General features: G+C 32.4%; 1 protein-coding gene across 1 annotated transcript in view; it reads right to left on the bottom strand.

Moving 5' to 3' along the window:
* The window catches only part of LOC106471869 (atrial natriuretic peptide receptor 1-like), a gene marked incomplete at both ends in the record, with an annotated part of 69,116 nt that overhangs the window by 9,616 nt on the left and 32,029 nt on the right, over nt 1–27,471 (bottom strand). Inside the window, 8 exons of the mRNA XM_013932495.1 lie at nt 1,218–1,371; nt 1,833–1,904; nt 6,591–6,695; nt 8,376–8,453; nt 10,449–10,523; nt 18,197–18,338; nt 21,594–21,678; nt 25,063–25,207. Coding sequence (XP_013787949.1) covers nt 1,218–1,371; nt 1,833–1,904; nt 6,591–6,695; nt 8,376–8,453; nt 10,449–10,523; nt 18,197–18,338; nt 21,594–21,678; nt 25,063–25,207 — 856 coding nt within the window. The remainder of the gene's footprint in view (nt 1–1,217; nt 1,372–1,832; nt 1,905–6,590; nt 6,696–8,375; nt 8,454–10,448; nt 10,524–18,196; nt 18,339–21,593; nt 21,679–25,062; nt 25,208–27,471) is intronic.

Genomic DNA, 27,471 nt, shown 5'->3' with positions numbered 1-27,471 from the left:
AGATATATCGGCATATATTTAACTACTAAATTTAAATTATCATTTAACTCAATTTCAGGTTATTTGAAATTCTAATACATAACAAATCTGAAACCTTTTTCATGGCAAAAAGGTAATATCAGAAAATTCCTTTCTATCTGTCTCATAAAGTATGATAATCTTTGACAAGTCTTAGCCAACCATATAATTTCTATTCTATGTATCAAGCTTTTTGTAAGTCATGAGCTCAACCAATAGAAAGTCGTTAAATCAGTATTTTTCCTAATGTTTCACAATTTGCAAGGGTTTCTGAAAGGAATGAATTTGTTTCCCAGTCTTTCATTCTGTACACAGAATATCTTTACCAGAGGATATGTTTTAAATATCATACCTAATACTGATAACATAGTTCTGATGTGCTAACTGCAAACAAAATTTCCACCGACTTGTGCATGGTGGAAAACAAAGTAATGAAAGACAATGTTACCGGATATTGAACTTCTATTAGTTGGAGAACATCACATGAATTTTTTACTACATTTATGTTACTTGTCTTTAGTCTGAGCCTCTTCAATTAATTCAAAGAAGCAAAGAACAATAGACTCAGAGTTGCAGTGCACGGTGTGTTAAGAGAAAACCTAAATGATATGCTGCATCAGAACCAAATTACACAGGTTGTTTTAGAATATGCAAAAACTAAACATTCAAGATCCCATTAGTGGAGTCGAATTTATTCCATAAATCTCGATATTGTTAAAACATGGATATATGATATATTGGAAGCATATCCAATCACAACTCTAACCACTTAGAAAGTTTATCATTATAATAGACGTTACAAAAGTGATTTGGTCACAACTAACAATTCCATATTTGAATATTATTGCGTTAGTTTGCCCCTGAAGAAGAAAGGTCCACCTTTCGAAAGCGCTCGAGTTATAGGGTTTTTATTCATTGCGTTAAAATGTATATTTGATGTAAAAGTTAACTCAAACGTTACAAACTTAATACATTTCTTTAATAACCAATTACAAATCTGTTCAACTTTAATGCAAGCGATTCCAGTGAAACTTTTGAAAAACAAAATTAGATATCAACGAAGATGTAAAGCTGAAATTGATGTTTGGTATTTTACGGAACCTTTGTTGTCTCTTACATCCTAATCGGTGTCCAACACGTAGTGAGCGTTTACACATTGAAACAAAAATTGATGTAACAAAACTCTGTATGATACTCACGTGGATTTATTTCAGTGTCTAAGTCAATCTGCTCGTGTACATACTTCAGGCCATAGTCAGTAATTTTCACAATAAAACGTCCGTCAATCACACAGTTGGTTGACTTTAGACGACCGTGAAATTCAAGTGAGCTGTCGTGAATATATTTCATACCCTGCAATACGTCAGAAGTTAATAACTCACCCTATTAGTAATATTAACTGAAGTCGGTTTATCGAACACTTAATAGACATATTAAAAAAAAAACATGCAATCAACCAATCTCTTTACAGAACTCAATATCTGTCTGGGATGGAAGCCACAAGAGTTCAGTAGCTTTAAGTTCGTTTGTTAAATACAAATGTTCCTATTCTAATTATTTATATTTTTCTCTCTTTTTTCCAGTTACACTAAAGATTGCTTACATTTAAAAGTTTCCACTACGATTTTTCTGCATATCTATATTTCAAAGTACAAGAAGATTTAGTATTTGTTTTTATAGGGATCACAACATAATCAGCTGTTTAATAATATAATACAATAATAATATAAGCTCGACGTATAACTTATCAGCACTGTCAATGCTAAACTTTTAAAGGACTCTTACATTTATAATTCAAAGTGAAATTAACGTACCTCTAGAACATCATTGATCATTGAATATCGAAATGTCCAATCGATATTCATGACATCGTTCTCCAACATGTCCTTGAAAAAGTCAAATTATCAGCATTAGTTATACTACTTGATAGAGTTAACTTAATTATATCTAGATATAAGAATTAGGATAATGTACAGGGTGGTCCAAAAATATTTCCTATTTTTAATTACAATAATTAAATATCTAAAGAAATGCAACGATGCATTTTTCAACATCTTGTAGCCCGACTCAAACAGTCTTCATTGACACGTCAGTAGACTTCTACATGTGCACCATCAATGTCTCTCTGCACATATATTCGATTTCATTCCACGTTCGCTGCAACATGTCCACAGTTACAGTGGTGATGGCATCCGTTATCCTGGTCTTTAGCTCCGTGATCATTGCTATAGGTGTGCGATACACGATTCCATTAAGAAGTCTGGTGGAGTGATGTTTGGCCCACTCCGACCAATCCATCGCATTGAGCCTTCTTTTGCACGGTTATCATCTTACGGGGTAAAACTACTCATTAGAGTGAAAAAAATAACATGACAATAAAATCTGTTTGAGTTTTGCTACAAGATCTTGAAAGCAGCATGGTCGTATTTCTTTAGTTATTTAATTCTTAAATTTTAAAATAAGAAAGATAATTTTGGACCACCCTGTAATATACATTTAGTCAATCGTAATTTATATGTATAAACTCTTGCTGTGGTGTGTCCCCCTAGATCTGAGGGGGGTATCGATATTTTGACGATATTTTTGCATCTATATACTTGATACACAACATTCAACAGCGCAATAATGCTGTAGTTAGCCTTAAGCATGGAATAACAAATATATATATATATGTGTGTGTATACTTCCGAAGATAGATATTCATAATATAAAATTATCAAATGACAAAGAGTTAAACGCCACAATATTTCGAAAGAGAAACACGTCAATGCTCTCCACGGATACAAGAACGTTTTTGGATTCTAAAGGACGCCTAAACTACACCCTAATCCGAAGAAACATTTTCATGAGCAAAGTGAAGGCTGTAGTTACGAAAAAGAAGCCTCTGATCCAAAACACAATTCTAGTGAAGTTCAACTTATCTTCTAATACCGTTAATGGGATACTGAACAAGAATGTGTTGATGATATAAATTCACTAACTTCCAGCCACTCTTCAAAACCAATATCCGTTTGCATGTGAGAGTTGGTCGAGTAAACTGGAATCCCATCTGTCCATATAACTTGAAAGTCCCTCAATAAAACCCTAATAGACTCTTTTTGCCTCCAGTCTTCATAAAAGTGGTCTTAGAAGCTTATGAAATGTGTTACCTCATCATCTATTGTAGAAGTTTGTTATAAGGGAAAGTGCAATATCGAGAAATAGTGAGTAATTATGATCATCAGACTAAACCCAGATCTTATAACGTGTAGTTAACTTCATATTAGAATGTAATCATGATAAGCCTTTACCTCTTCCACTGCCATAGGTGCATATATAGGACACAGTATATAACCATTGTTTTAGCCTGGAAAAGGATGGTATTAACCACATGTTAGTTTGAAATTCTGTTGAATCGCTTAGAAATGTTCCTGTTCAAACTTCTCAAAGTTTACTGGTCTCAAGATTAAGGTAAGTAGTGAAATATTAAAACTTGTGTTTTTGCTTTTTATTACGCATTTAACAATAAACTTGGCAGAGAGTTGTCGATCTAAGTGAAATTGAAAAACGTTAATATAATCACTTGTAGAGCAAAAAAAAGCAACAAGGAAATAGAAATATCACTTTACGTTAACTATTTAGTTGTTCAGTTTTTAAAGCAACATATGTTATAATAACTTTATATGAAACGTTTAAACTCAGAAAAAATAGCATTTAAATAATTGGTCCACTAATAATTTTTGTTTACTTTAACAGTTAAAGACTTTCAAGATTATATAAAATGTCTTATGTATTTGTTTATTAATTATGTATATTGAATACTTTGGTCTTATAGTGTTTTTACATTTAAAATTCTATGCATCAAATACAAATAAACGCATGTGTGTGTGTGTGTGTGTGTAAGTAAATTTTTGATATTTTCCCTCAAACACCTCCTAGCTTGTGTCCAGGAGGATATCTTCAGTTTCATCAACATTTTTCATCAAAACAAAATGACAGTATTGAGAGTTTGAATACTGTGATATGTATGTGGAAAGTACCGACAACGTCGTCGAAAGTATCTCTCAATAAAGTTTCTATGTATTCGAATTATAAGACATGACTGATAAAGTGGGATACCAATATTCATAAGTCCCATTTCCTATTATGAACGAGAAGTTTTAGTCAGAAAAATTCTGGGGTGTTTCGCAAGAAAGAAATTATTTTAAAAAATGCATTACTTAATTTTAAAATATGTAATTCTACGTATCACATGTACTGAAAAAAAAGGATAATAATATCATTTGGATTTAGAGCAATAGATAAATATGTGTTGAATAATCAAGCCTCAGCAGAATTGTTATGGTATTCGAAATTAAGAGATAACATGTTCAATTTATGAATAATACGTCTGGCACATAATTAAAAGCACGAGTTTATTTTTCCATTTTGTTTTTTTTTTGTTAAGATTTGAATTTTTCTCTTACCTTTGACTTTTCCATTTTTAATTTTTCTTGTTTTTTGTCGTCGTGCTAATATTTATAGAGAACAGATTTTACTGTTAGCTAGATTTACGTAGATGTTTCTTCAAGCAGAGTTTTTATTGTTAAATGGACTTACGTAGATGTTTCTTCAAGCAGAGTTTTTATTGTTAAATGGACTTACGTAGATGTTTCTTCAAATAGAGTTTTTATTGTTAGCTGGACTTACGTGGATGTTTCTTCAAGCAGAGTTTTTATTGTTAAATGGACTTACGTAGATGTTTCTTCAAGCAAAGTTGTTTTTGTTGTTAGCTGGACTTACGTGGATGTTTCTTCAAGCGGAGTTTTTATTGTTAGCCGGACTTACTTGAATGTTTCTTTACGTAAAGATTTCACTGTTAGTCGGACTTATGTGAATGCTTATTTAATGTATGACTCAATCTATGCTAGGTCTAAAGTTACTCTTCTTAGACGATGACTTTATTTGAAAGGTGAACAGTAGCTCCCCGTCTAGACCGTAATCTAACAAATCAGCTTCAAGCGTTAACAATACCGAATACTGGAAAGCGAGACATAATTGGTCCAACAAAGTCATGCTTGAAGAGGGTAATGAAGTAAGTATTGGGTGCACCGAATATTGTTTTAAACCAATCAAATCTTTTTTCTTTTTTTTCAGATCTGATGTGTGACTTATTTTCTCTGTGCAGGTAATCTTACTTAAAACTGTGTGGTTTGGATTTTTCTATCATTAATAAATTTCATAATATCGATATTAGTTTACATAATTCGTTAATATATTTTAATTTGTGGCAGTTGTTTCTTTGCTAGTTTACTCTAATTTGAAAATTATCATTAGTAAGATATTAGGCCAAAGGCTTCGTTCACACAATGTTTTTATGAGTAGATTGTATATATATGATTTAAGCTATCGATCAGTATAAAACTTTTTAAAGGTGTTACTTATCCTACCTTAATTTTCAAAGTTGTCTATTTCTGTCATTTATATGTGGAAAAAAATGCCTAGACCTATTTTTTTTTTCATTGTACAAAACATTCATATTTACTTTGCGTGCAGGCATAATTAGAATATAGAATAAAAAAGTGCCATTAGGCCCAGTGATATAACTTCATCAACCCATAAAAACCCTTTAAAATGTTGTTCATTTGCAATTATCATATTACAGTAAGAGGATTTGTTTTATACAAAAGCCAAATTGGGCCATCTACTGTATCCATCGCACAGAATTAAGCTCCAGATTTTAGCTGAAAGTCTGTAGACTTACCGCTATCTCACTGGGAGGGACGATAATATGCTCAGACAATACTTAAAGATTACCCAGAGAAAGGAAAAATCTTATTCTATTCAATTTTTTTACTTCTCCTCTACTCTGATTTTTGTTGGATATGAAATAAGCGCAATATACTATTTCAAAACCATATGGTCGTATGAATTAAATTTTATTTTAACGTTTTGCTTTGATTTTTCAAATGTAGTCTATCTTCAGTTTCCAAATTTAAAATCAATTAATAGGAATAAAAGTAAGAATTGATAAACCAACAGAGTTTTTGCATTAATTCAGTTGTTATATAGGTTTAAACTTGTTTTTAGTGTTAGGAAATTGTTTTTCATTTACTCTGTTGCATATTAAGTTTTTTGTTTAGCTTTTCGCACATCAGGTTGTTAGTTACTGAAATAAAACAAGTTGTCTATGGATATTGAAACATAGTCACACCTGAATTATTTGACCCTAGTATATAAATATACAACATAGAATTCTTGGATTCATAAGGCAGAGTAAAAAGGTAACTCTGATTCTTTAAATTTGTTGATTCTTATTCTGAAACAAAAGTTTGATATCAAACCCAGAATTGTTAGGTTCATTAGACAGACAAGAAAGATAACTTTGAATCTTTAAGTTAACTGATTCTTATTCTGAAACAGAAGTTGAATAAGCAGGATTTGCACATCATTAATTTAACAATGAATAAGTTTAATTAGATATCTTGCAAAAGTTCATCTCGCCACCTTACTTGATTTCAGTTTCCAATGATTTGGTAACCTTAACCATAATAGTGTGTTCAGAAACAAACGTTAATCTTCTTTGTGAATGAATGTAAAGAAACCACGCCTACCCGAAGACTTCCTCGAATACAAAGTTCTGTGAGCAAAGCGTAGTTTGGTTCATCAACGCACATCCCTATGAAACGCACCAGGTTTTCATGGTTAAGTTCTCCTATCTACAGAATAAACAAAATACAAAATGTACAAACACAACAAAAATAGTTTTCATGTCTACGTTAATTATTCATCCACGAACACAACCAATTATTTTGCCATATAACTTAATTTCAGCCAGAACATTACTTTATGGATTCGAGTGGTGTAATTAACATGGAATTAACAATATTTTGCTTATTGTAAAGTAAAAACTTGTACAATGAACTATCTCTGTCCACTGTAAAGATCGAACCTCTAATTTTAGCGATATAAACCCTCAAGCTTACTACTTTGCCACCAGGCTTTGGTAAGAAGCAATAACGGCATTTTTTAATCTACTTTGCTTGGTTCTTGCTTATTTTATCTTATGTGATTGTTGAGGTGAATACAACTGTGTAAAACCTCATATATAATATGTATATCTTACAGACATCAGTCTAACATAACCAGTGTAGGGGTACGGCAGCTGTGCGTTTTAGTAAGCCTGCGCATGCGTTAATCGCCCCTTCGCTCCCACACTATACAGCAATGGTTTGACTGTTCGGATTTAGTTTTAATTTGCTCTTTCCCATCATTTTTGTTCACAAACATCTCGAAAACAATGTCCTACCCTTCCAACTTTTTCTACCTTGAACTACTACTCCTCAGAAGCCTACCTTTCCGGTTCCTATAAACTTAGACATTATGCCCTGACTTAACAGCATAGCTTGTTATCTGGTTCAGTGATTATAAAAAAAAAGATACAGTTATTTACATTAATACTAAATTTTTCTTCTTTGAAGATGAAACGGAGGAACATACTGATACCTGTTGGATATACAAGACCGTTTAGTGTAGGCATTATTATAGAATTTATTTTGTGAGTTAATATTTCATGATTGTTTAGTTTTTTCATAACAAAATGATTAAAAGCAATTATTTTAAAGGCGATAGTTTTCACAAGTTTGGTTACGTAACTCGGTAATAGTTGTAAGTTGTGTTTGTAACTCATTGATTTTGAGGCAATAGAAATTTCTGGAGACCTCAGTGATAAACATATAAATAGCGGCGACAAAATTAGCGGGAGCAGAGTAAAAGTAAAGTCAAATGAAAGGGAAGTTCAGTCAGAGAAAAGTTAGAAAATGTAAAGTTAGCCGTCATGTAAGTCGATAGCCTTAACGGTTGATATGTTAAAGTGAGTTTAACAGTTTTATAGAGATAATGAGGATAATTTGGCTTGACAAAGAGTGTTCTGAGCTAACTGAATCCGTCTGTGTGGACTTTGATGAAAAGAAGACAATTATTTGAAGTTCAGGATACAACTGTGGTAACCCACGAGGTAGCGTAAGTGAATTATTCACTGAGATTATTGTGCTAAAAGAGAGAAAGTTATTCCGTCTTGTCAACTGAATTCCACAGTAATTGAATCCGCCTAAGTGGACTTTTCACAACAAGAAGAGAAATGTATAGTGTTTAAGATACAACTGTGATCTCCATAGTGTAAAGAAGTTTTGTGCATACGTTTATCTTGTTTTGAATATAATATTTTAAAACAAGTGGAATTCGTGCTGTCCGTTTATTGTTCGAATTTATCACCAACAAGTCTCAGACGCCTACTGTAGAAGAATGCTTGACACCAACATATATATATATATACTTAAAACCCTGACAAAACCCAAGTTTGAAAAATATGTATCAACGTTAAACAGTAGTAAACTTACCTGTTTTAATTCGATCAGTACTTGGCCAGACAAGTTCAGCTTGTTAACACGTAACGGTTTTACCACAACTTTATTTCCCTAAGAGGAGAGATTAATTGAAAGTAGTAGTTGTTTTTTTTTTTGTTTTTTTTGTTGTCGTTGTTTTTCTAACAAAATGTCTATATAAACAAATCACTCACACACACGGTTACAAATTCCCATTAATGTACCACTAATGTTAGAATATAGTTTCTCGTCCTTTTTTTTTTTTTTATTGCATCCACCATTAGGCTTCCTTCTCGTCAGTCTAGCTGTCGTACGTAGCATAATAAAAGGGCTCTTTCCGACAATGGAACAATAATTCTAACAGATCAATATAAGATTTAAACGATAAGAATTTTAAAAACATCACTTTTTTCACATCTTAAAGAGAACTGATATTATATGTTCCAGTATTCGAATGAAATTATAGAATCAAGAATTCTAGATTGTTAATTACCAATCCGAGTGGATGTTAAGTTGCAATCAGCCACCATTGGTTTGAATATGGACAACAATTGCCTAACTTGTTCGAGAGATGGATATTGCCTGGGAGATGGCGTTACGGCCCATGTTTCAATACAAAGCTCCAGATACGATATTTATTACAAGAGAGAAGGAGCAATTATTAATATTAAGCTTCGATCAGAGCAAATTATCTAGTGAGATAAAAAATAAAAATCATCCCGATATTTAGTATAGCTAATTATAAAAATTACATTGTTTCATCCGTTGGGTACCATCGTTGTTAACAATATTTACGGCCGTAAACCCAATAATATTTTTAATGTAATTCAGCCAGCTTAAGAAAGTTAGGTTTGTCTAAACCAATATACTAAACTAAAAATGCAAAATAATCTCTGTAATAAAAATATCATAATAAAAACAGATAAAAACCAAAATTGATAAGGAAAATATTAACAGTGGTATTATGGAAAAAATTTCACTATTATCGGTCTTAGATAATAAATATTTATATTTATATCTCGATTATACAAAATATATTTTTAATTTAATAATACATTCTATAACTATAAGCTCTTAAATTTACTACAAAGCTCATTTTTCATAACGTTATAAAAAATATGTAAGAAATATTTTTCTTGGTAAAACTCACTGCCATTCAGAGGTGTTACTTCTAGTAGTTCGAGTTGGCAAATTTCCGGCTAAACAACATAAACTTGGTGTGTTATTTTCAACCAAACAAAAGTAAATTCAATATCCTTGTTATGAATGAGTATCTTGATTCTTGCTTACGATACGTATATAATATGACTGTCATTGATTCCATCTATAGCAGAAGCGAATAGAGCCACTACCAATTTTCTCCTTTTAGAATTGAGGATCAACATTGCCGACCAGTTCATTTTATATTACTCAGTTGAAATATTCATTTACTTCAAGTTTCTAAGCTTACAATTCTTAAGTTTTTACTGGTGAAGACTGATAAATGTTAATGTTCTCATCTCGTCTTGTCCGTTTATTAAATTTGGACATTTATTTGGCCAAAATTTCTAAACTAATTTGTTATTGTATTAATATCAATAAAACCACAATTATTTTAAAGATTTACCTAACTTATTTTCTTTTATCTTGTCAAAAAATTGGAAGATTGCCGAAACTAAAAGAGTTTTCATGAAGTTTAAAGGCTAACCTTAATAGAATAAAATATTTGGTGACAAAGATTTTATAACCTTCTTAACAGAAAAGTATTTGACATCGAAGATTTCATGAAACTATAGATTTATTGCTTAATCTTATCAGGAAAGGTAATTTAGTAAATTTTAAGTATTTATGGTTTGTAATGATACTCTAAACATAAAAGTTATTCCGTGTTCGAGTGTATGAATATTGTGTATTTTTGTTGTAGAGAAACTTTATTTAGAACGTTTAAGACGGCCACATCTGATCAAATTAACGTACGCAATTCCGAAATACATTTGCTCTATAGTTCCTGGACCTAATACATGCTTTAACAGCATATACAAGCACATCCTTGTAATGTCCGGTTACCCAACCTGAAATATTTAGCAAATACACTAGTGATAACCTTACCTTGTACAACCCAATAATCACACCACTCAATGCAGCTACCTCCATTGGAGAGCTGGCGTTGGATGTTGTTTGATTCTAAAAAATAAAGTATTGTATTTTATATTTTCAATAACTCTTGTATTCAACCAGAACAACAAAATATATTAAGTATTAGAATATAGTCAATAAAAATATTTAACAGAAACACAACTAAGTTTCTTTACATTAATAGATTAAAGAAATCTTCTGCTGTTTAAAAAGATTGAATTGTGACTTATGCTCAGTACTCGTTCAGATCGTAGAATTTCAGTGCTTATTCAGATCAGATATTTCCCTCAACACTTTTGGATATCTTTAGGAGGTTATCAACAAATTAAACGTTGCATTTAATCATCTTGTTTAATATAAAGATATTCGGTTACAAATTATACGTTACGGTAGTTCCCTATAGTAATGAAGAAGACATCAGCGTATGTTAATGAAACCCATTAAGAAACTAAATTTATTGAAATAAACATGTTCAAATTCATTTATATGATAATGTGTCAACAGAACTTTAAATCGATACAATGATGATATGCTAATTCAATGCTGTAGTTGTTACATAGTTTTATTTGGGATTCTCCAAATAAGTTTCTGTTCATTTTAAAAGTTGTTAAAACTGAAGGCACTGAAACAGTCAACATTTACTGTAATGGTTTAAATTATGCTTATTTTTTCCATCGATTATGTGATAAATAAATAAATGCATATCCATAAAGATCATTTGATGAATCGACATGAAACAAAAAAAAACTAAAATAATTTCAATATGCAGGAACCATCTAACGTATGTTTAAACGCAAAACTACACAATAGACTATCTGTGCTTGACCACCGCGAGTATCAAAACTGATTTTTAGCATTATAAGCCTTCATACTTATCGTTGAGCCTCAAGAAGCTCCCCCCCCCAATTTCTCAGCGTAAGTCTATGGACTTATGACGCTACAAATCGAGTTTTAATACTTGTGATGAGCACAGTACAGCACATAGCCCATTGTGTAACTTTGTGCTTAAGAACAAACAAACCGAGGATCCTAAAGCTGGTAATGGATATATTTCACGTAACGACACAAAAATAAAAGCAGCATTAATCAATCAGACAAAAAATACTACATATATATATATATATATGTACAAGAATCCCTTTGATAAATTCAAACTTGGTCTGCTTATTAAATAATGGCTAAAATGTCAGGTTTATGTTACGCCATTGTATTGTGATAAAAGCATACTAGACTGTTTTGTTGTTGTTTGTTTGTTTCACATAACACTTAATTTGCCTTTTACACATATTAAATCATAGGTATTTAAAACAGTATTTGAAATCCATATTTCTTCTCTCTTACAAGTCACTGCACAGAAATTTATACGTTTAATGTCAGAACTCCTCAGCTCGATATGATGACGTGAGACAAAATTTTATCTCCATCGCTATTCCCGTATGAAATATAAAATTTACAGTAACGTTCTTATGATTAGAAACTTATATATGAATCGTAAATATTTAAAGTTCAATTTTAAATGCTGAAGGCTTAACTTCAAAGTGTAACAGGCTGTTTTTACCTAGGAACACTAAACTAAAACAAAATAAATATTTTTATTTGATTAGAAAAATATCTTGATAGAATAATAAACTTAATAGGTAATTTAAAAGACGAGACTCTGACATATCACACTAATACTCAATAATTGATGCCTATTCATGTACGCTATTGAATTATCATGCTTTCTCATCGATTCATTCCATGTCAAAACTTTTGTAAAATATTGTAATATTACATCCCAAATAACTTTTTATGCATTTACTCGTTAGTTGCTAGATCTTTTTGTTTGTTAGTAAATAATTAAGTTAGTGTTGCGCTACTTTTGGGGTTTTCTTACAACGTGAACCAAAGACTGATTAAACTGATTATTTTGTGCTTCACAAAAGAATTCCTAGTTGTAGTAAACATAATATAATATAATTTTTGTAGTAAGCATATCATAATGTAAAATTTGTAGTAAACATAATATAATATAATATTTGTAGTAAACATATCATAATATAAAATTTGTAGTAAACATAATATAATATAATATTTGTAGTAAACATATCATAATATAATAATTGTAGTAAACATAATATAATATAATAATTGTAGTAAACATAATATAATATAATATTTGTACTAAACATAATATAATATAATATTTGTAGTAAACAATATATAATTAATAACAGTAAATACTTCATATCCCAAGCAACAAACTAAAAATTATAAGAGAATAAATGCAATAAAATATTGTTCGTAATCTACAATTATTAGAAATGGATTAAAAAGAACTAGGCATAATACCTAAACACTGTAGGAGTGGTTTTAGACGTTAGATAGGCAAAGGACATAAGACGATTTGAAGTAAACTCAAAGTGCACGTAATGGTTAAATAACTAAAAGTATGAAACTTGATTTGTGTGGTAGATGTACTACGTACAGATATAATTTTCTAAAGAAGAATCTCTCGTTTCTGTCTATTAGATCATGCTAAGATCTTCAAATGTTCTTGGGAATGATTTTGAGACAATTGAAGCGTTGGGCAGTATTGCGAAAGCAATATGTCTGTAATCTGTTCATGTGGTATTTTTGTTAATCTTTTATACATATAGTTTAACATGATATACGAACAAATACCGTAAAACACTCTTATTGAAATCTAAGTAAGTTACTTTTAATATAGAAGATGGACAGGAAATTACGAATATATGGGGTTTTGATTAGTGCAGCTTCTGCGAAGCTGCGTAGTCTTAACTTTAAATATTCCACTTGCAGAGGTGCCGATATTAGTGAATATGAACCTCAGTTTTCGTTTAGTTTATCGGCAAGTGATCGCCAGTGAGCTGTTGTCAGATGTTTTTTTTTTCTATCATTAACCGTTCGCAGTTATCCTAGACAGCTTTTCATCTATAGTTGAGTAATATGATCTGTCGTTACATGAGTTTTTCAAATTCAGTGTCCATTTCTTTCGTGGTTCTTGTAAGCGCTTTTACTACAACAAGTTCTAGAAGTAAGATTACCAATTGATCAAAATATTTAACTAATAATACAAGACAAATTGCTTGTAGCAATAGAGATATCGGTAAAAGGTAGTTTCAGCTGTCAGTATTTTTAAGGCAGATGGTACTACAATAAGTGCAACAGTGACAATTATGTGAGCCTTATCTATCAAAACTTCAAATCTAAATCTCTGGATCGATCTGAAACATAGCTCCTACAAACTGTGTTATAAAATCCTCAAGCCATTGGTAATATAACTGGTCAAAAAATTTTAATTACTTTTTCTTTATGCTGAAAATATACACTAAATATTAGTTTCACTTAAATTCTTACATATTTTATGATGTAATTCATTGTACATTTAATACGTAATTAATTCCTCAAAAGAATGTCAGATTGGACAACATACGTTTCATATATTTTTGTCACTTTTGTACTTCTACTCTGCAGATCTGCTACGTCATATACTCTTTGTCTTGTAATTGTTGTTAGTCATCAGAGCTTCAATTGGTATTTATTTAAATTGTTATTTTTTTCTTTAGCACTGTAAGTAAACGTTTCTTACAGGAAATTTTACAGAGTTGATTGTTTCAAAATCAATATTCATAATACCCCATTGTTCCATTTCGAACTATGGGATAAACTACTGGTTGAGTTAACAATTTTATTCTCACTTTTTCTGCATGCTAATGCTTGTGTATAGATGGATTATTTTATTGAACCTCAAGTACTAGTTCTTATTGCTTATACATCTGAAAAAAAAAGGTCATACTTTAACATATGTAATTCCACTAAGGGAGGAAAAAGTCGTGTTTTAATTACTTCATTCGAAGAAGGATTGTACGCTGACTGAAACACGATGTTTCATCTCAAACTTTATTCAAAATTAGGTAGTACAGCATAAATGTTATTTTATGTATTCTACAGAGAGTTGAGTATGTTATACGAAAACGATTATGGAGCTAACAATGTCGCCACGTCTGGTCATGCTCTGTCTGACAACCGTAAATATTTACAATAGTCCTGCAGTGTGGTTTCTATTGCAAAAGAATCCTTTGTAAGACTATCATATCCAAAACACACCACTCATCCCTGCTTACTTTTCATAATCTATCTAGTGTATGAGGACAATGATTTCCTAGCTCCCCTATCAAGAGCTTGATCGCACAGAAATCCGTAAGTGATCCATCTGACTGCTTGACCAGTACATCTTCATATGCAATAAAATTAATATCTATCATTATTCAGCTATTTAAGGTACACAATGGTTGAATGGGAAGTATGACTGGAAACTTTATTTTTGTAAGCCCATACACTGTTGGCCTCGTTTCCATATAAAGCCGGTATTTATGTTTGGTAAAAAAGTGTCCAAAAATTGGTTTGATAGTAAGCATAGTTCACTTTGACCTTAATATCCACAATATTAATCCTTGACTTGCTTCTGGGTTAGTTTTTGTTTGTTATTAAGCACAAAGCTACACAAAGGGCTATCTGTTCTCTGCCACCACGGGTATCGAAACCCGGTTTCTAGCAGTATAAGTCCGCAGACATACCACTGTGCCACTGGGGGGGGGTTCATGGATTATTATCCAGCAATAATCTTGAATCCCTTCGAAAATGTTTTACACCATGACGTGCACAACTTTTGGACTTTTTCTCATATTGGCCAGTATAAAATGGCACGAGATTTTTTTACTGTTCTCAAGGTGTGTGAGTTTACACTTCGTCGAGTGTCACCACGTACTGCCAAATTTTCCTGACAAAGTATCATTCACATTTGCTGAATATGTTGTGAAAGTAGCTTGTTTACACGTGTTTTGCATCGTGTTGGAGATACATCTTGATTATGTTTCGAAATACTGCCTTTTGCACCTGGCCTTTACCACTGACCTTTGTATTCATGGATTCTCACCAGTTACAAAACGCCACACTTTTATTACCACGGCTGGGATACACGTTGCAGATTTCTTTCTGGATGGTCGTGGTACCCCAAGTTGATCCATATTCCTTTGCTTTACAATACCATTTATTACAAGGTACATTCCCTTCTTGGAAAATATAAATTCCCGATCTGAATACACCTTTATGATCTGAAAGTATGAATTTTTTGCGTCGGAAAGGGTTGTTACATACACTGCCCAAAAAAACACCACCCTACCTACAAAACACCGAACAATGTCAGAATGTAGTTCTCATACATCGCAACTTTACTTCGGCTGTGGTTTTCATATCACACGCTGATATATATATTCAAAATCGTTCTAATATAAAGTACTCAACCCTTTTAACAGATAATAAACTAATAGCAGGAAGTGGTATATATTATTATGTGAAACTGTATTATGCTGATCACTTAATTGAAACAATAGGAATAATATCTTTTAGAGTTTGTTTTTTTAAACCTAATAAACTTTCTTACGAAAATGCTTTTGATAGGTAGTAGCCTAAACTCTTGCCTAAGTCTAATTTTTAATCGTTTACTATTTTTATATAGCATCCTACTTGATGCATGTGGGAATAATCCATAAATGATGTGTGGGTGGATATTATCTAAGGTATGAGTATAATATAATGTAAGTGTGTGAATACTAACTACATGGAAAATCTCGTAAAACTTCCTTTCTGTAAATATTTGATAGATTACCCCATTGGTTAGTTTGTGTATATAGTATTTAAGATATTGTACCAATACTTGTTTGTTTGTTTGTTTTTGAATTTCGCGCAAAGCTACACGAGGGCTATCTGTGCTGGCCGTCCCTAATTTAGCAGTGTAAGACTAGAGGAAAGGCAGCTAGTCATCATCACCCACCGCCAACTCTTGGGCTACTCTTTTACCAACGAATAGTGGGATTGACCGTCTCATTATAACGCCCCCACGGCTGAAAGGGCGAGCAATTTTGGTGTGACGGGGATTCGAACCCGCGACCTTCAGATTGCGAGTCGAGCGCCCTAACCACCTGGCCATGCCGGGCCCAGAGTACCAATACGTTATTGTAAATACTTTATATGTCATAACGGGAGGCAAGTACACTTGCATATAAAATACATGCAGTGTATTCAAATTAGGAAATGCACGTGGCGCTCACAGTCAACTCGATAAAAATAAAGGGTCCAAAAGAAAAGCATTGACTGTCGTTAAACTGTAGTTTTATTAATATTTTATCAGAATGAGATTATATAGATGTGTGCTTTGTCAAGAAAATAAACACCCTTGGGAATATCCGCATCGAACGCAGGCAACATCGCTGTTGCTAGAGCTCTGGTCAATATATTATCACCATAAAGTATTAATAGTCCTGATGATTTGAGCTGCCATGTACGGGTGAATAATGTTATGATCAGATACAGGAGGGCCGAGCGAGTCATGGTGGTCAGCCTGATGGACTATGGAGCTAATGTTCCATGCTTCGCGTCCCATTACAGCAAAAATGATAATAGCTCTCCGCAATTTGGGGCCGTGTGTCCACTTTTAAAGTGGAAGTTAAATATTGATGGATAAATAGTTCGTAGCCCAAGCGTAAGCAGTTTGTGTTGTTGACTAGCTGCCTTTTCTCTAGTCTATCATTTCAAAATCAGGGACGGATAGCGCAGAGACAGAAAAGAGCGATTAGCCAACTATAGTAGAGATTATTTCCATAGAGAGGATGTGAGCAAATTATTCATTTCATAACAAGATAAGACAGAAATAAAATCGCCCGTCGTGTAGCCAATGAGACAGATGGTAATAAAGACTATCTTTAATATCAAAGTATACAGCAGTCAGTGGAATGCATTATAAATGGAGCATGATGTACTATGGCGATGCTAAGAATGACAAGAACAAGGAGTGATGATGCTGTTAAGGAATTTGCAATCGGAAGTGTACTACGTCATGTTGATGCTGTAGGATATTGCAATGTGTCGAAGACAACGATTGAAAAAAATCGCAAAACTTTTCTGTCAATTTAGTAAGCGACAGCAAATACACTCTTATCTGGACATGGAAGAAGTGACTCATGAAAACCCAGTTTATTTTAGTTCACAGCCAGTGATGAGCTTTGGACATGCAGACAAAACGTAAGACTTATATTCCATAAAAGTCATATTATCAGTTCTCAAAGTTTGGAGACTCGAGGGATTGTATAACAGCCATAAAACAATGGTTAAAGCTATTCAATTCACGACAATTTTCTGCTTTTATCATTTTTTCCATTACACAAGGATCTAGATACAGCTAAAAGACAACAAGGAGGTATCACCTATTTATGCCAATACGAATGTTTATTCCAAAGGTACTTATGATATAACAGAAATTCCCGATATCGCGAAATTCCTTCCATTAATTCTTATCATTATATATCATTTATCATGATATTTACATGTTATACACATGAATATGATTTTTAATTAAAAGTTAATGTTTACATAGTTAGTTTACATGGGATAAAATAGTAAACTTATATATCTTTAAGTAATAGAAATACATTAAAGTTAATGTGATGATTTACAATATTAGTTACGTAAAACAACAACATAATGAATTGCAAAAACTTTGCTTTTAAGAAGACTATAATCAACTTAATTCTTAGAAAAAAATTACTGAGGTATCATTTGTTCAAGAACAACTTCCCTATATGGTGGGTTACGAGATTTTACTTAGCCATAAAACTAATTCATTTAGAATATATCAAAGTAAGGTTTGACTTAGGTCTTACCAAAGACTTCACGTTTGTCGTAAATTCATCACTAAGCGGCAGGCTTGTAGCAGATTTTTTACTCACTTTGTCTGAAAACATGATGTCTTGCCATCTTACCTTCCACCAATACTCACTCAACGTAGACTTGTACTTGATGCGTCTACAAGTAATTTTATATGTACAGTTTTAATACACTGTATTTTCCTTTGAATTCTAGCCAGTACATATCACTATTTATTGGAATACTTAACACGTTACATTACTATAATGAGTTCAAAATGATACTACGAAGCAAACTTTTTGTATCAAGTGTTCATAAAAAGTTACAGTTCGACTCTCAAGGAAGTACTTTACACAGAAGCTAATGAAACATTTTATACAGAAATTACTTCAACTATAATACTGTGAATATAACTTGATGCCCAGTGAAGAGGGATACGTTATTATCATTGCCACTTCTCTGCTCCACAAAGCCCTGTAACGTATTCATTGTGGTCAAATAATATTTGTCATGTATTTAATCCACAAAGGGACTACAATGTATGATCTAGATAAGATTCTTTAATGCATATGTTTAAACAATGTAAAAGTAATCACGATTCGGTGTAAAAAAACGTTCATACATTGAAGCCCATGAGCTTATTTTCAAGGGGTCTAAAAATTGATTGTGTTTCTTTAGCAGGTTTGACTGTTTTATATGATAGCTTCATTCTTGGACGTTGAATGAGCATAAAGTAGTAGTAACGCTCTCTATAGCAGGTGCCAGGACTCTGCTAGACACTTCTGTCACCAATATATCTAACATAGTAATCATGCAACTGGCAGCCATTAACCAGTAACTCGATCGGAAGGGAAAATAAAAAAAAATACCTTTTTTTAGAAACACAAAATTGACATAGTTATAGGTACATTCTTTGTTACTGTATGATAACTAGCAATCCACGATACAATGGAAAATATAGAAAAGTTAAATGCTAATAATTATTGATATTTTGATAAAGTTAAATTGCAATACAGTGGACCACATGTTTATACTTCTATGAATGGTAATCTTACTGTTTGTAAACGCACAGTAACTCTTAACTTTACATTTCATCCCCACCATCTCTATCTATTCCTACATCAGCGTAATATCCATCATATTTACAATTTCGCTGCTTCCATAAATTCAACAGCAATTCTAGATGGATACGATCAAAAATGACTCAAGTTTCCTACCTAGTTAAAATTGCTATGCAGTACATGAATTGCTTTTTTCTTTCCTGTGCCTGATAGAGTGTTCGTGTGACACACCCAGAAACTGAATGTATGGTCGGCAGCAGGTTACACGGCTTTAAAATAAGGTTAACCGGTTAGCCATCGGGCTATCTGCTGTGTTTAAGAGGAATCAAACCCCTGATTTCAGCGTTGTAAGTTCTAAGACTTACCGCTGTCCCACAGGGGATTTATATATAGGAATGAGCTTCCTAATGTGTGAAACCAAAGTTCATCCACTTTCAAGGCAACAAAGTGGACACAGCATAAAACTGTAACATTTGTGTCTGGAGAGAATATGATCAGACGTTTGTTTCTAGTGAAGGAATGTGAAAAGTGTTCCAGTGGACGAAAGTTCAACTGTCGCCTACTTTATGGTCAGATTCAAATGATGGACCCATCTGTTGCTTACACGTCTAATCTCGATGGCCTTACTATCAGGAGTACCAAGATATGTTACTTGGGAAGCTGTGAGTTTCTCTGGCATTTCTATAACACAGTCAGAGACAAGAAAGTTCAACAGGTTGGTCTTATATTTGCTGCTTGTGATAAAATTCTCCATACTTGCTGGTATTCTGTTGACACGAGTTACCACTGACTTCGTCTGTCCTTTTCTCCAGTTTTAGTTGACTCGCTAATGTCGTGTGTGTTAGGTACAACGTGGACTTCATTTGAAGGCTGAAATCTACAAAGCATTTGCTGTGCAAATGAATCAGAGGGATTTCTAACTGTCACTTTTGTTCCCTTGATCATCATTTGTATGAGTGCTAGCAAATCAATGACGTATGCTGACTCCTTTTCTGTGTTTGAACGTACATTCTTAGACTAATAATCATTGTCCAACTCTTTTTAAAAAGCACTTTTTGTGGGTTTCCACATAGTGGCAATAAAATAAATTGATATAAAATATATCATAGTTATAGATTAATCAATGTTGTCTGTAAAGTAGATATTAAAGAAAACTTACGGGAAAGATATGTTCTATTATATTAAATTCTTTGGGAAACACACAAACAAACATTTCTGGTGACAGTTGCTATGGAGAAACATATAAGATATATTCTAAACATATATTCCAATATTCATCTTTCCAAACATTTCCGATGATAGTTGCTATAGGGAAACATATAAGATATATTCTAAACATATATTCCAATATTCATCTTCAATATACTTGCCAAATCATCACAGAAACAGTCTCTTGTTTTCACTTATTTGCTATCTATAAAGAATCTCAGATTTCACTACATTAGTCCTGTCATAGTCCTTCTAATATGTATATTTTGGAGTTATTTTCACTTTAATAAATCTTGTAAGTCCAGAGGGATTACTAAATTACATATATGTTTGTGAAAATATGTTACAAGAGACACAATTTGCAGCATACCAAACTATTGATAAAACCAAGTAACGGTGTGGTACTGAAAAGAATCACTACTCTGGGTGACAAAGTTTATTTTCATATAAAGTATTAACAAGAAATATAAACTTGCACGCAAACATTTTTGGGAGAAACATTTACTACAGTAGTTCATCCTAATGTTTGATTGAAACAAATACTACTGAACTATCCCATCGAATTTGGATCTGCAAAACCAGAAAAACTGTGTGATATGACAATATTTCCTTAACATGATTTAGAGCTTGAAGAAGTAAATACTACGTATGGCTAGGGAATATACTTCACTTGCTTAGAAAATTATACCTCAAAATGTTCCCTTCACTGAGAAGAATAAAACGCAGCGACATTACAAAATGAGGACTGAGAAGACAGCCTAAGTACTAGTCCAAATGTAGAAAATAAGGAGATGGTTATCTTTAGCCAAGTGCAGAAAACGAGATTGTTCCAACTCAATTTGGAGTTATTTTTGTATTTTCATGCAGCAAAAACGAAATGGGAATTCTGAACAGCATGTTTGAAGTTACAGGATACATCTACTCATTGTAATACATGCTAGAATAAGAAATTAAACTAATTTTTGTTTATTTTCCTTTGAAGAAACTTGATGTGAGTGTATCGAAACTGGTGGATTTTGATAAACGACTAATTCCAACGACTAATTACTTAATCTTTATTAATTCTGAATTACTTAATAAGACATTGGTTAACTACTTAAATTTCTGTTAAACAAAACAAAATATGAACAAAAACAATACCTACTTGTACATTAATATCCCAGCAATAGAACCAATGACACAACATCCAAAAACTGTGATACCAACCGATCCAAAAACGGGAAAATTTTCTAAAATTAAAAACAGAATATACATAATGTTAAGGAAAACACGTCTTACTTCATATACCACTATTTTAAAACAACCACAGTTATATTAAATTAATAATATTTTATTTATCACATTGCTGCATTTCTTATTTTTTATATTATGAACAACAATCTCAAGTCATCTCCCAAAGTACCCTTTGCACGAATAGAGCAGCCTGAATAAAAAAAAACAAATTACTTTATATTCCAACCTAAAGGAATCATTCAAATAATAATTACACCAAGCAATGATTATGATTTCTACAATCCACGTTTCTAAATAAACATATAGATTTTATCAATAACATGTCAGTAAGAAAAACTTTAATGTGGACTAATTAAAAATAATTTATTCAAAATATACCTTTTTTCAATGATTACTGGGTAAGTTTCACTAAATACTGATGTTTCAACTTGGTTTAGTGAAAAGGTTCTCATGTAATGATAATCATTAACTTTCTCCAAGATTCGGTTGAATAGAAAAGCTACTTTAACGTAATTGACCTTCTATTTGATATAAATCTGTGGTAAGGAAGGGTTTAAGTCGTAATTAAAAGCTATTCTTTTTGAGTTCTTAACCTCGAATCAGATACCCTTTGTATTCTGTATTCAAATTAACTCATAGCCCCATTTGTTCAAAAAGGGGGGCCTGCAAGCTTACTATGGGCAGCAGCAGAATATTAGTATTCTAACTTAAGTCAGTCTTGCCCGGAATGATTTATTACTGTTGTAATCTAGGCTATGTGTGCTTTATAGTTCGGACAGTATAATAAAGAACAACCAAACCGAATTGTGATCCTTAGTTCAAAGCCTTTATGTGTGAGAAAGAAATGCACGAAATACCACACTTACAACGCTAAAATCCAGGGTCCGATTCTCTGCGGTGGACAGAGTGGAGATAGTCTAGCATGCAGCTTTACGCTAAAATACAACTTTCTTGTAATTCAATATTTCTTCATTTTCATTTCTAAACTGCTACTAATAAGAAATTTTAACCAGAACTGAATCAACAGATATCCTCATTACAGTCTGGTGTTTAAATGCAAATCGGTCCTTTTCAAAGAAATATACAGTTGAGCTTCAATATTTTGAAGTTAGAGTACTCATGGACTTAGCTTAAATCCATTTTTAATGACTTACTTCCTTGATGTAAGCAAATTTCTAAAGTGTATGAATAACTTAGTTTAGTTAGATTTGTATCAAACTATTTCCATTAAGTCTCTTTGTTATGAATAAATTGTTTGGTGATAGTCAAGTAAAATGTTCTTGAGGTGAATTTAGATTTGCATATTTAATGGTACTTTATTGTTATGCACAAAGCTACATAATAGATTATCCGCGCAGTGCCCATATGCGGGTTATAAGGCCACAGGGTTACCGCTGAAACACCGGGGAGTAATTATAGTTGGAGACGGCTTCAATGGGTAATGAAGAAAAACTTTAATATCAGTTTAACATAAGAGCAAATGTATAACGTTTCGACAAGGTTTTTGTCATCATCAGGTCCAACCAGTATTTGTCTCAAAGTGGGTTTTTCGTCATCGAACCTGAGAGTAATATTTATTGGAATGTTTAAATTGCTATAAGACTGAAAATATCATATTCATCACTTTAAAGTTGACCACATTTTCTCTCTTTATCAACTTCTTAATCTTTTGTTTGTATTTATGCATTAAGTACGTGCTGGAGCTGTAATACTTAGTTGATTGTTTATTTCGACTTTGCTCAAGTACTTTCTTTTCGAGTTTTCCACGGCGCTGCAAGTAAGTTTGAATGATGATAATAAATAAAATAGTATGAACTTTCCCCATGGAATATCATCTTTAGTAAGAAAATCATCTAGCAATTAACAATAAAACATTCTCTGGTGAGAAATGTGATTTTTTCCATACCCAGAGGGTAAAACTATCAAAAATTAGTTATGTAAGAAGGTGTAGAGAACAAGCTCCTGGAAAAATATATTTTTTCAGAAAGAGTTTTATTTTAAAGTTCAAAAAACTACACTAGGGCTGTCTGCGCATATTCGTGCATAATTTTGAAATGATAGACTAGAGAGAAGGCAGCTAGTCGATAGTATCCACCACTAACTTTTGGGATACTCTTTTGTGATTGGATAGATGTACTGAACAGCCAACCTTATATCGTAGCCATGTCCCAAGATTGCGAAGGCATTTCTTGCAGCAAAAAGACGAGGGTCATGAACTTCTGAATTCACAGACCGACCACGTTGACCATTAAGCTACACACGTATATTCTTTAAGGGATAAATTATTATGGTTATTAGTAAGTAAAGTGATTTATGATGGAGTTTTGTTTAAGCTGTAATTGCTTAATTTGTAGAACATTTTATCAGGTCCTAATGAATGCCGGTTGAAGCTTTGTTTGTTTGATTGTTGTTAAACACAAAGCTACACAATGGGCTTTCTATACTCTACCAACCACGGGTATCGAAAATTGATTGTTAGCGTTATAAGCTTTCAAAAGTATAGTGAGCCACTGAGAGACTTAGATAAAGCATATATCGAAATGTTGTCAAATTTCCAGGAAACGTACTTCATGCAATATACAACTACAAACTATCACAACAATTGTCTGCCTATGTCTTCCAAAATGAATTTGTTTCTTGTTGTTGTTTTTTACTATTGGGAGTTTTCTTAAGAAAGTAATATCATATGACGGTTAATAAATGCTTTTTGCTGATGCTAATCTGGCAGTAAAACCTTAAGGCTACATTACAAATAGTTTGATTATATCGCTACCAAGTGTCGTTCTTTCTAGGAGTCAGTTAGGATTATATGTTATAGGCGAGCGAAACTTGGAACTTTAATACATATGCAGACTTAACTTAATCTAATTAGATATATTTTCATATCAGATATCTTATCTCGACATTTAAAATCTTTAAGCAGTCGTAAGAAAAGGTGAAATCTTTCAAGCTTGTTTGTTGTAATTAAGCACAAAACTATGCGATGGGCTATCTGTGCTCTGCCCACCACGGGTATCGAAATCCGGATTCTAGCGCTGTAAGTCCACAGACATACCGCTGTGCCAATGGGGGAAGGGGGTCATCTTTTAAGCAGCACCACAGTGAAACAATTTCGTTTAGACTTAAAATGCTTTTATATAAAGTGTTCCACTGGTGCTTATATAGAGAAAACTAATGAAGGCTAAATGACGCCTACCACTAGATTTCAAAAATATGCAGTCTGTAACAAATTCAAATTAATTTGTATGATATTATTCCGTATAATATCAGAAAACGTTATTGTTATGCAAAAAGTAATTACTAGCTTCCGTATAAGAAAATATAATTGAACCAAATTTAAATAACTTAAACAATGTTTTTAGACATTGAGATGAACCTACTTTGTGGTAGACAGTGAACGGCATCTCCAGTAAAGCCGCAATAAGGAATATCTGGCGGAGGACCTTTCAGTCCACCTGGCCAATGGATATATGTACCTGTAATTCTTTCATAACGCCTTCGGATTCCATAATACGTTGCAATAGGCTAAAATGGCAAAAATATTACAAGTTAGAATGAAAGTGTCAATTGAACTGTGCAATAACAAAGCTATTAAACCCAAACTAGTGTGGTAAAATAAAGAAAGAATTATTGGGAACATTTACCTAATTACAGCTAACTACTCAGGAAATGTCTCGGTACTTGTTTTAACTTTAGTAGCTACTTGTGATTTAAACTACTTTAAAAAGGACTGAATTATCTTATCAGTCTGTCAATAGCGTACAACATTAATAGATATATCCCTTTATTTTGTGTTTTTCAAAAGAAACGTTAGCCAAAAAATGAAGTATTGCGCATAAGAATTAATGATAACTTCTTTATTAGTATTCTAGATTTTCAGTTGGTACAGTGAAACTTGTAAGGTGCTGAAAGATCCAGAATAATGAATGCACCTTCGCTAATGTATATTCATATAGTAAGTTAACACTTGAAGACGAGAAAATTGGTTGGTTGGATTCGTGAAATCAGTTTGGTAGGAAAGGGGGGCTTCTTGGAAGAGATGACTAACATTCAAATAGGGTAGAGGCTGGCTTGTTTGCAACAGCTATAAACCCAACAGTAAGGACAACTTTAAATTACGATCAGACAGAGAGACAGAATAATGAGCAAAAATAAGATTTAGAGAGGGTTATAGTGTGAGAGCATGATACAAAGGTAATTTTAATGGTAGGCTGAACTGTTATTATTGTAATATTAAAAGTATAAGAATTTAATTGATTATTTTAAAGGTCTGAACGGAACAAATAATTTTGAAAATAATGAGAATAACTAAAACCTGAAATGTCGACAGTTTTGATGACAGGAATTTGTTTAAGATACGGAGCTATAGGTTCTTTAATAGGGATAGAGTACTTAAAAGAGAGGGAGGAGTGGTTATATGTAAAATGTGAGTTATAGCCTGTACAAGTTGAGAATATCAAAACTAATAACAATTCAGTTGAATCTATTTGAGTTTCTTTTGATGCTTATAAGAGGAAAAAGCTTCTAGTTGTAACTTGTTACAGACCCCTAGACGAAACTAATAAAATTCATGAGCAACTCTAAAATGAGATAAAGATTTCAACTGTTAATGAGATCATAACTACGGGAGATTTTAATTTCAGACATATGAATTGGGAAATACTAAAGCCAAATCATGAGGGGGACATATTTTTAGAAACTGTTCGGGATAGTTTTCTTCGTCAATTGGTCAGAGAACCTACCAAGAACAATATTATTTTAGATTTATTGTTAACTTCTAATGAAAAAATAGTTGATAGGGAAGAGTTTGTAGAACATCTGAATGCAACTGATCCTTTCTCAATTAGAGCTAATGTTTTTCTGCACAGGAAGATAATGAGAAATTATATTTGGGTTCCACATTTCAAGAAGCAAGCAAACATTAAAAAGAAGAGACAAGAATTATCTGCTATGAAATGAGCAACTGAATTAGTTGGAGATCAAAGATGGAAAAAAATTAAATAAATTCTGAAATATTCAAGCTGGAAATGTTCCTCTAGGAAAAAAAAGGGGGGTAGCTGCAAGTGAAAAAAAAACGGGTTGACTCACAAAGGGTATAAATAATAAAATTAAAGTAAAGTATTAAAAATATAAGAAGTTAAAACTGCCTACAATGATATGAGACTCGGAGGAATATAAAAGATCAACAGAGCTGGTCAATTAGATAAATTAAGAATGGGAGTAGGGGTTTTGAGGTATGATACAGGAAGGATAATATATGATGATTACGGAAAGTCCGTGAATAGTAGGCAGGTAAGATTAGTAGCTAACTACTTTTATTTCCAAAAAAGGTGATAAAAAAATTCCTAGCAATTATAGGCCTGTTACTCTTACATCAGTGACAGGAAAAGTTTTTGATAGCCTGACAAAAAGTGCTTTACAAAGTCATATGACAAAGTTTAAACTTATGTTGGATAGGCAGCATGGTTTTAATAGGGAAAACGTTTGATTTGTTATTCTTTTACTATTCTTTGAAGAGGTGTTACGTATTAGAATTTCGAATAGTCCGAAGCCGAGTTAATTGATAATTTAAATTTAGTAGTTAAATTGTACTTTGGATTTAGTATTTAAATATTTGCTGATATATTAGTCAATTTAAGATATTTGCCAACAAGATTGATACACACCGTCTTAGTTTTTAACACAAATACGTTTTAATATACACATAACGCAACAATACAATTTACAATAACAACTATTACAAATAGTTATTACAAACAATGATTTATAAACAAAAGTTTCATAAACTT

The sequence above is a fragment of the Limulus polyphemus genome, unplaced genomic scaffold (assembly GCF_000517525.1).
Source record: "Limulus polyphemus unplaced genomic scaffold, Limulus_polyphemus-2.1.2 Scaffold4926, whole genome shotgun sequence".
Classification (NCBI taxonomy): Eukaryota; Metazoa; Arthropoda; class Merostomata; order Xiphosura; family Limulidae; genus Limulus; species Limulus polyphemus.
Note: the sequence above shows the minus strand (reverse complement) of the source record. Positions and strands in the feature narration are given on the sequence as shown.